Source organism: Leptonychotes weddellii, unplaced genomic scaffold (assembly GCF_054177405.1).
Source record: "Leptonychotes weddellii isolate Sample4059 unplaced genomic scaffold, ASM5417740v2 HiC_scaffold_6812, whole genome shotgun sequence".
In the NCBI taxonomy this organism is placed as follows: Eukaryota; Metazoa; Chordata; class Mammalia; order Carnivora; family Phocidae; genus Leptonychotes; species Leptonychotes weddellii.
Genome location: NW_028037419.1, coordinates 1 through 9,902, shown reverse-complemented (window position 1 = coordinate 9,902; position 9,902 = coordinate 1). Strand labels below are relative to the sequence as shown.

At 38.7% G+C, this 9,902-nt stretch overlaps 1 protein-coding gene across 1 annotated transcript; it reads left to right on the top strand.

Annotated features, from left to right (window-relative positions):
- Positions 1–145: 145 nt before the first annotated feature.
- LOC145715908 (zinc finger MYM-type protein 5-like) lies at positions 146–9,100 on the top strand. Its single transcript, XM_081811285.1, has 3 exons — positions 146–870; positions 8,133–8,631; positions 8,871–9,100. The coding sequence occupies exons 2-3, from the start codon at positions 8,143–8,145 to the stop codon at positions 8,973–8,975; spliced, it is 594 nt and encodes a 197-aa protein (XP_081667411.1). The 5' UTR covers positions 146–870; positions 8,133–8,142; the 3' UTR covers positions 8,976–9,100.
- The last annotated feature ends 802 nt before the right edge of the window (positions 9,101–9,902 follow it).

Here is a 9,902-nt window from a genome sequence, read left to right as displayed (position 1 = left end):
GGCTGGGTGAGGCGGACGCCAGAGGCGGGGGGTCGCTCGGGGGGCGGGGGCCGCCCGGGCCGGGAGGGTGGGAGGTCGCGGGGTATTTTTCCTTTCTTTCTTGCGGGGGGGGGGGGGGGCGGGGTGGTGGTGGGAAGGTGGGGGAGGGGCGCCTCAGTTCGTTCTCGCGCTCTCGGGGCTGCGCTCCCACCGTCCCTGCGGTAGCCTGAGGTCCCCAAGTTCTTCGGGGCGAGGGTGCTGCCTCTTCCCCCACTCGGTTCCCTCCGTCGCTCTTCCCTTTCGGGTCATTTCGCGTACTCATGTCTAATTTGGGCAAGTTTCTAATGGCGGACAGGGAGCGGGGAAGTCTCGGAGTCATAGCAACTGCTTGGGACAAATGTAGGAGATAGCAGCCCGGCGGTGACTTGAGCTTTCCCTTATCTCTGAATTGGTGCCGGGAGTGACAGGGATGACGCTGGGTGGGCAAATTTAGGAGGGAATACAGCTCCCTTGCTGGTGTCGAGGTAACATTTGCCCTCCAACCACCCCGCCTGCCCCTTCCCTAGGTCAACCTTGTTGCCCTCTGCCTTCCATTCTGTAGTTTGAAGAACGAGATTTAGCTTTGTCTGGTCGTTGAGGTCCCTATACTCTTTTGGATTTGTTTATTCACCTCGTTTCCCCACCGCACTGGGGGTGGGGGAGGGTGGAAGAGCACGGAAACTCCTTGACTTCTTACTCTTTACTTTCTCCCTCTGGTGGTTAGGAGTTGGTGCTGTCTCCAAATTGGCTGTAACTAATTTCTCATCTCTCTCTCCTGTCGTTCTAGGATCAGGAATTATCTTCAGACCAGTCTGGTGAAACGTTGCCAGAAATTAAGAAAACATACCCCTTGTGAGTAATTGCGCCCTGCTTTTTTATTTAATACACTTAGTGCCGCAGTTAGGCGGTTTATCTTTGTTATCTTGAAGGGAAAGAGCTAATTGCTTAGGTGGACCCTGTCCTCAGAGTCAAACCAGGGTAATCCCTGGGAAAGCACTGGTAATGCATGCTGATAATTACACCACTAGCATTTTCTAGAGTTCCAAATAGGACTTAAAGTTAGTTTCATTTTTAATAATTTGAATTTAACTTTTTTTTGTTTTTTCCCAATGGATAAAAATATTTTTTTCTTTGCTGTTGTTTTAAAGAAAAATGTACTGAATCTTCTGTTGTGTTAAGGTTGACAGAGTATTTTTTGTGTTTGTCTTTTTTTTTTTTTTTTTTAGATTTTATTTATTTATTTGACAGAGAGCACACAAGCAGGGGGAGTGGCAGGCAGAGGCAGAAGGATAAGCAGGCTTCCTGCCCAGCAAGGGGAGCCTGATGTGGGACTCCATCCCAGGACCCCGGGATCATGACCTGAGCTGAAGGCAGCGGCTCAACCAACTGAACCACCCAAGCACCCTTTTGTGTTTGTCTTATATTTGAGGAAGATTTATGTTTAAGTACCCTGATAGTCCTCCTGATAGCATCACATCAGGAGATACATAATGTAGTCGCACTAATGTGGTTCTAAGATTGACCACTGAATTGGTAGTGACAGCCTGATCTCTGCATTATGAAGTTAATGTATCTTTTCCTTGTACCAGAAAGTAATCTATGTGATGTTTCATTTTGGTACAGTAAAATGCCCAGTTTTCTGTCAGCTGTTCAGTTAATGGTTTCTTAACACCAATCCTTGCCTAAATAATAATTTTATTGGGAATCTGAAGATGGTGATTTGGAAAAAAAAATCACTGATTCTACATCTATTACCTGGGATTCAGTACAGTGTTGGATCCTGCCTCTTTTATCCTTTAAAGCTGGTCCAACAGTTTACAATTGGTTATTGTAAAGAAACTTGACATTAGAATAACTCACATTGTAGTATTCCTGCCTTCCCTTTGGCCTTGTTGTTCCTTACCAAACTTGAATTTGCACTTAACTCTATTATTCTTCATGGTACAACTTTTTAGTTAGTTAGATCTAGGACACTATGGTGTCACGATGTAGATTGCTATGTCTAGTTTTTAGGAATGGATATTGTTTCAATTAGGTAATTTTCGTAGGATCCCTGAAGTGATGATATTTCACATTTTATGGAGTTTTGTGAGATGATGGGATGTAGGTATGGTTCTAGAGCTATGTTGGGCATTCATAGAGAAAGGGAACTAGTGAGGACTAAGATTGGCATGGTAACAAGTCACTCAGTTATTATCACTTAGAAAAACCATCTTTCTTGGGGTATTCTGAGGTATTTGCAGCATGATGTAGTACAAAAAACTAGGTTTTAGTGCCAGCCAGAATGGCGTTCAAATTTCTGCTATCTTGGGGTGCCTGACTGGCTCATTGGGTAGAGCATGCTACTCTTGACCTAGACATTTTTATGATCTTTTACTCATCACCCGTCTAGAGTACTAATAATTTTGTGGTTTTTCGTTTTATTTTTGTTTTTGCTGCATTATCTACTTCTCTTTTTTCTTTTTTTCTTTTAACTATTCTTATTAGAAGCTATCCTCAGCTACTTAGTAATTCTTGACTGGTCTACTTGTGATTAAGAATTTGGAAGTACAAAGCAGATTAGAAAAATGTGTGGGGCTTTCAATTTGTGAGCTTCACTGTAGGATGATTCTTTTCACCAGTTGATGGGTAATCTCTTGAGTCATTATCTTTAGGTCTTTCCTTTTTTGCTGGTTCCTAATTCCAAAGAGAAGAGTGTTTCTGAGAAAAGTCTTCCAGGGAAGAGTCGCATGCCTAGAAGATAGAGATCTAGATGCCAGCTCTGTGGGAATCACACGCATGATACTGAACCATTTACTCATGCTTGGTGAACCCCAGAGAAAAGTCTTATGTTCTATTCAAAGAATAAAAGTCTAGAACTTGTGCCAGGGTAGGGAAAAACCTGTCATCTTCAACCTGGAGGGAAAGAATGGATCTGGGATCTCACAACTTCATTTTAGCTCCCCTTTCCCCTATTCCAGGGATATCTGGAGCTGCTGGTTTCTGAGCCTTTTTGAAGATTCTGCAGCATGAATCAGGATGTTTCTCTCAGCTTTTTCCATCACTCTTTTAGAGTTGGTTTATCTCAGATCAGCTGAGGTAGTTAACTACTCATCCATTCTCTCTTCAACTTGTAGAATTTTGTTGCTTTGTTTCTTTTTAGTTGCTTCCTTTCTTGTTCCTTTCCTTGGGAGTAGGAACTTTACCTTTGTTTATGGCTGTTGTAGAAGGAAGTGAAGTTAGTTGTGTGTGATCAATCTATCAACTTAATCCCTACCAAGCTATTGATTTCTAGATAGTAATTTTATACTTGGGCACTTCAGTAATTCTCTTGCTATTTGTGCTAGTTGTTCATGAGTTCATTTGAGTCGTCTTTCTCCTATCTCGTTACATTTTTTATATCTCCGGAATTGTGGTACACCTTTATTTTATTTCTGATTTTAAATGGGAATGCTTGTAGCAGATACTCACTAAACATGAAGTTGGCTTTTGAGTTGAGATTATTTTTATGTAAATATATAAATTTTTTTATTTTTTTATTTTTTAGAGAGCAAGCGAGAGAGAAACAGCATGAGAGGGGAGAGGGTCAGAGGGAGAAGCAGGCTCCCAAGGAGCAGGGAGCCCGATGCAGGACTCGATCCCAGGACCCTGGGATCATGACCTGAGCGGAAGGCAGACGCTTAACCATCTGAGCCACCCAGGTGCCCCAATATATAAATATTTTTATAGTAAGAAAGATCTGTCTGTGACAGTATAAGTCCGCAGAGATGCAACAGGACATGTTTTAGGACTAATTAGTGATTAACAGCAGTTTTTGTAACCTACATCTGGATTATTTTTTATATTTATATTATCTTTTATAGATAAAAAATATATATATATGTATATACAGGTGGCCAAAAAATGAACCTTTGAAACAATAATTTTTTTTTACAGTTTTTTTTTTTCTTAAGATTTTATTTTTAAGTAATCTCTGCCCAACGTGGGGCTCAAACTCACAACCCCGAGATCAAGTCACACGTTCTAGCAACTGAGCTAGCCAGGTACCTCAATAATTATTTTTAAATACTTTCCTGGTGATTTTAATTTTTGAAGGTCCATAAAGCAAGTTTACCTTTCTCATGTGCTAGTCTTATCATATTAATATCTCAGCATTTCTTTTCTTTTTTTTTTTTTTTTTTAAGATTTTATTTATTCATGAGAGAGAGAGGCAGAGGGAGAAGCAGGCTCCCCGCTGAGCAGGGAGCCAAACTCGGGACTCGATCCCAAGACCCTGAGATCACAACCTGAGCCGAGGGCAGATGCTTAACCATCTGAGCCACCCAGGTGCCCAATATCTCAACATTTCTATTTGAGCTACTTTTTTTAATAACAGGTTCTTGGGGCATCTGGATGGCTCATTGGTTGAGCGTCTGACTCTTGGTTTGGGCTCAGGTCATGATCTCAGTATCTTGAGATCAAGCTCCCCCTCCCTGCCACTTGGGCTCAGCACTCTGCGGAGAGTCTGCTTGAGATTCTCTCTCTCCCTCTGCCCCTCAGCAGCACACGTGATACACACGTGTACATGCGCATATGCGTCCGCACTCTCAAGTAATCTTCAAAAAAATCTAACAGATTCTTTTTACTATGTAAATTCTATGTAATGGTATGTGTAAACATAATTGAATATTGAATGGCTACTAAATTATTTAACTAATAAGAATTTATCCAGAAGCTTTTACAACTTTTAAAAAGCACATTCTGGGGGCACTTGGGTGACTCAGTCTGTATGTCTGCCTTTGGCTGAGGTCATGATCTCAGGTCCTAGGATCAAGCCCTGCTCAGTGGGAGTCTACTTCTCCCTCTCCTTCTGCCCCTACCCCCTGCTCATGCTCACTCGCTCTCTCTCAAATAAAATCTTTTTTAAAAAACAAAAAACATAATGAATGTACACTTAAAAATGGTTAAAATGGCAAGTTTTATGGATATATGTTTTGCCACAATTTTTTTTTTAAGTAGGCTCCACACCCAGCATGGAGCCCAGTATGGGGCTTGAACCCATGACCCTGAGATCAAGATAAGCTAAATGTTTAAGATTAATTAGACACTTGTTGAAATCATAGGATGTAGGCAAAGTATCTGCCTGAATACGTTCTCAAAAGAGAGGGATTTAACATTTTTTGCTTTTTTTAATATGGTCCAAATAGACACTAGAGACTTGCATGTCCAGTTATCTCAATAAAAGACCTTGGAATCGTGTATTATCCTCATGTACAATTTATAGTTTGGTTTTTTTTTAAGATTTATTTACTTGTCAGAGAGAGCAGGAACTGGGGAGTGGCAGACAGAGGGAGAAGCAGGCTCCCCACTGAGCAGGGAGCCCTACGTGGAACTCGATCCCAGGACCCTGGGATTATGACCTGAGCCAAAGGCAGACGTTTAACTGACTGAGCCACCACCCTGAGCCCTACAGTTTGTAGTTTGGAAAACTAAAAATAAGTTGAAGTAATTTGCTCAGTGCTACACAACTAATTCACTAAACCATAACTTTTTCTCTGTTTTTGGATAATATTGTAGAAGTAGTCAAAACTTTTCTGTAATCTTCTGTTCCTGAAATTAAAGTGTTTGGTTAAATTTAATTAAATATAAATTACAAGAATTTAAATTATTGGCTTTTAGTAGTGGTTTAACTTTTTTATAATCTGTGACTTGAAAATAGGTGAATACTTAATCTTTTTTCAGAGATAGATGACTGCAATTAGTGGAGCATAAAGAATGCTCTTTCTGTTACTTTCTTTGAGACCGTTAGGATATGTCCTAATAGCCACCAAAGGAGACTGGAGTCAGTTATAGCTCTTTTCCAGAAATTGTTCTTTTCTCTTGTCGTTTATTCAAGTATAGAAAGGACTAAGAGAGTTCATGTATAACAGCTCTTATATTTCCTAACCTTGTTTAGGCTAAATTATTGCCTCTTTCCTTTGAAAATCAACCACAGAATAAGCTTATTGGATGTGTGGTAACCATGGTCCCAATTTTTGTGTTTTTTTTATAACCCTTTTAAGATGGTCCCTTAGAGGGACACCTGGGTGGCTCAGTTGGTTAAGCGTCTGCCTTCAGCTCAGGTCATGATCCCAGGATGAGTCCTACATCGGGCTCCCTGCTCAGTGGAGAGCCTGCTTCTCCCTCTGCCTGCTGCTCCCCCTGCTTGTGCTCTCTCTCTCTCTCTCTGACAAATATATAAAATCTTTAAAGTGGTCCCTTAGATTTGTTATTTCTTTTTCTTTGAAATGGACATTGAATGTTGATTTTATTTTAATAAACTCATCTTAATAAAAAGTAATTTCTAAAAATTGTTTTATACATTAAGTGCCAATAATACAGTGACTATGAAATCATTTCTAGAGAAAGATTTCTTGGATTTGAATTCTGACTCTATCCTTCCCAGCAATGGACACTTGGGCAGGCTATGCAGATTACTTATCTGAGTCTTAGTTTCCTAGTAGGAAAAAGAGCAGTTTATACTTCACTTTTATAAGCGTTAACTTGAATGACATAACACCTATTAAGAATATGTGTTATAACCATTATCAATTAAAGTTAGTTGGGAAAATTTTAGAATAGAAATGTTATATAGCATATTTCAGTGTGAGTTGTTTAAAATGGAATGATGACTGCCATATGAAGTGAGTTTTCTTAATAATTCAACACCCATATAGTTCCCACCTTCTTCACTCTTGAGTTTCTAAGAAAATTGAGGCCAGCATATGTAAACTTACTTAGCTTTTCATCTATCATTTTTACATACTTAATATACATTCCGTTTATACTTACCTTTTCCCCTCCTGCCTTTGAGATAGAGGTGATTTTTTACTCATGATCAATTTCATTACCACTTGTGCACGTATCCTCATCTTCCTTCATCTACTTTTAAGAGCCTTGCTTCATTAATTTACTTTTTTTTAAGATTATTTATTTATTTTTATTTATTTGACAGAGAGGACAGGGAGGGGGACTGGCAGGCAGAGGGAGAAGGAGAAGCAGGCTTCCCACTGAGCAGAGCCTACATGGGGCTCAATCCCAGGACCCTGGGATCATGACCCGAGCTGAAGGCAGATGCTTAACTCACTGAGCCACCCAGCCGCCCCAATAAATTTACTTTTTCAGATTCCTCAACTGTGTCTCTCTACTGGATCCTTTCCTTCGTCATATCCTAGTGTACAGTAGGTTCACAAAAGTAATTGTTGAATATAACTGAATGCTAAGAATTTGGGGCCTAGAATTAGAGTCTGGAGTTTAAGTCCTGTTCAGTCTTACCCAGAACAATTTAATTGGCTTCTCTTTCCTGATTGTAAAGTGAATTAAATTATACCTGCATTATGGGGCTGTTTTCAGAATTTTACATAAAACACCTGTAGTATAATGTCTGGCAATTTCTGGACAAAAAGATTCAGAAAGATTTAATCACAGTTATGTCGGAAGCAGAGAATTTGAAAGTGACAAAAGACACTAGCGAAATAAGGATTAGACGATATCGTAGTTATTTTGGTAGATAAAAGTATAGTATAGTAATTATATTTGGACCCATATTGATATTTGATAGAATTATTTTATTACTGGGGCGCCTGGGTGGCTCAGTCGTTAAGCGTCTGTCTGCCTTCGACTCAGGTCATGATCCCGGGGTCCTGGGATCGAGCCCCACATTGGGCTCCCTACTCCACGGGAAGCCTGCTTCTCCCTCTCCCCCTGCTTGTGTTCCCTCTCTCGCTGTGTCTCTCTCTGTCAAATAAATAAAAAAAAACTTAAAAAAAAAAAAATTATTTTATTACTATTTCTTATTTCAAAGGAAGACTTGGTTTTGTTTTGTTTTGTTTTTCATTGTAAAGGATGAGCGGGTTAAATTGAGTACTTTAAAATGAGTAAGTTTTTTAAGGACTACCACAAATTGGATGATTAATTTCCATCAAATTCTGAAGTAAGCATTAAATGGTTAATGGGAGAGAAAAAACAAAATGAGTAACAATTCTTTCCCTAAAAGTTAGATAAAAATCACGAAAATTAAAGTTTCATTTCATTGCATTATTTCATTGCAATAAAACTGAATAATCATACTAGAACTTTTTTTTTTTTTTTTTTTTACTATTCTCTGTCCCCTACAGGTTCTTTGGCATGGATAAATGTTCAGTGAGAGGATTAGACTTGGCTGAACAGACTCCTGTTTTATTAGAGCATAAAGCCGTGGCAGCAGCTAGTCTCATGGATATAGGAAATTCATTTGGTAACCCAACTAGTCCTTTAGATAACAGATGTAGAAATTCATCGGTGGAAGAAGATGATGATGATGTTGTATTTATTGAATCTATACAACCTCCTTCAACTTCTACTCCAGCAGTAGTTGATCAAAGAAATTTTATATTTGCTTCATCAAGAAATGAAAGGCTACAAGGAAATTATTCCATAATTCTTCCTTCCTCAAGAGATTCGGCTTCTGAGAAGGGAAATGTAAGTGAGACAATTGTTATCGATGATGAAGAGGACATAGAAACAAATGGAGGGGAAAAGAAAAATTCTTCCAATTTTATTGAATGGGGACTTCCTGGAATTAAAAATAGAACCAAAGATTTGGATTTCTCCACTTCCAGTCTTTCAAGAAGTAAGGTAAATGCAGGAATGGGTAATAATGTTATCACTACAGAATCGACTCTGAAATTCCTATTACTAATGTTACAACCTTAGAAACAGGTATAAGCTCTGTGAATGCTGGGCGAGATATGAACTTAATGATTACACGTATTACATCACTATAGAATACCAACTTGGGAGATGTCGCTAAAGGACTTCAGTCAAGTAATTTTGGTGTTAATATACAAACATACACCCCATCTTTGACTTCACAGACCAAGACTGCAGTAGGACCTTTTAATCCTGGTAGAATGAATGTGGCAGGAGTTGAATTTCAGAATGGAGGATATGCAACTCATCATAGTCCCGGTAAGCAGTAAGTGATTTTATTTACTTTCTATATATGAAATACTTTATTTCTCTTGACTTCCATATTAAGATGGAATATTTTACTTGCAGTCTGCTTGGTCCCTGATTTTTCAGACATTAAATCTATTTTACCCAATGTGCTATACATCTGAAGTGTTTTAATTGAAAACCTCCGTACTTCACGACGACCACCATGTTAACTAGTATCTTTATTTTAATGTAAAAATCATAGAATAAAAAAATGGACAGTGAATTGAAGAAATAAAATAATATGTAATAATTGAATTTTATTTAATTTGTAATTAGACAACTTGAAATTTCAGTTTTTCATGTGAGGTATTTATTTTTGGACTTCTTGTCTCTGATTTTTGTTTTTAAATCAGCATTTTATTAGTTGCTGTATTTTAAAAGTTGGGAAACTTTCTTGCCTTTAAGTCAGAGCCCTATATTTTTAAAACTTACATGGATGGTCTTGTTCTGCTAAAATTAAAATATAATGAGAGCTATTGAAAAGTTAGCATATCTTTTTGGTAGCTTTATCATGATTTAGTGTGGGGGTTTGAGAGTTTTAAAATTTGTTTTGGTATTGTTTTTTGGCCGTTTTGGTGCTTTTTAAGCTGTTGACCAAATAATAATTTTGGGAATGTCTAAAAAGTAACTAAAGCTAAGAACCTCATTTACTGCTTTAATGGAATGCCAGAATTTTTTTTCTTTCCTTTTTTTATTTTTATTTTATTTTATTTTTTTTTTAAAGATTTTATTTATTTATTTGACAGAGAGAGAGACAGCGAGAGCAGGAACACAAGCAGGGGGAGTGGGAGAGGGAGAAGCAGGCTTCCCGCGGGGCAGGGAGCCCGATGTGGGGACTCGATCCCAGGACCCTGGGATCATGACCTGAGCCGAAGGCAGACGCTTAACGACTGAGCCACCCAGGCGCC

Bases quoted from the DNA above. Each gene is read 5' to 3' on its own strand.
- LOC145715908 (XM_081811285.1), top strand. From the start codon at position 8,143: ATGGATAAATGTTCAGTGAGAGGATTAGACTTGGCTGAACAGACTCCT. The intron at 8,632-8,870 runs GTAAATGCAGGA...TTGACTTCACAG, and splicing joins CCAGTCTTTCAAGAAGTAAG to ACCAAGACTGCAGTAGGACC.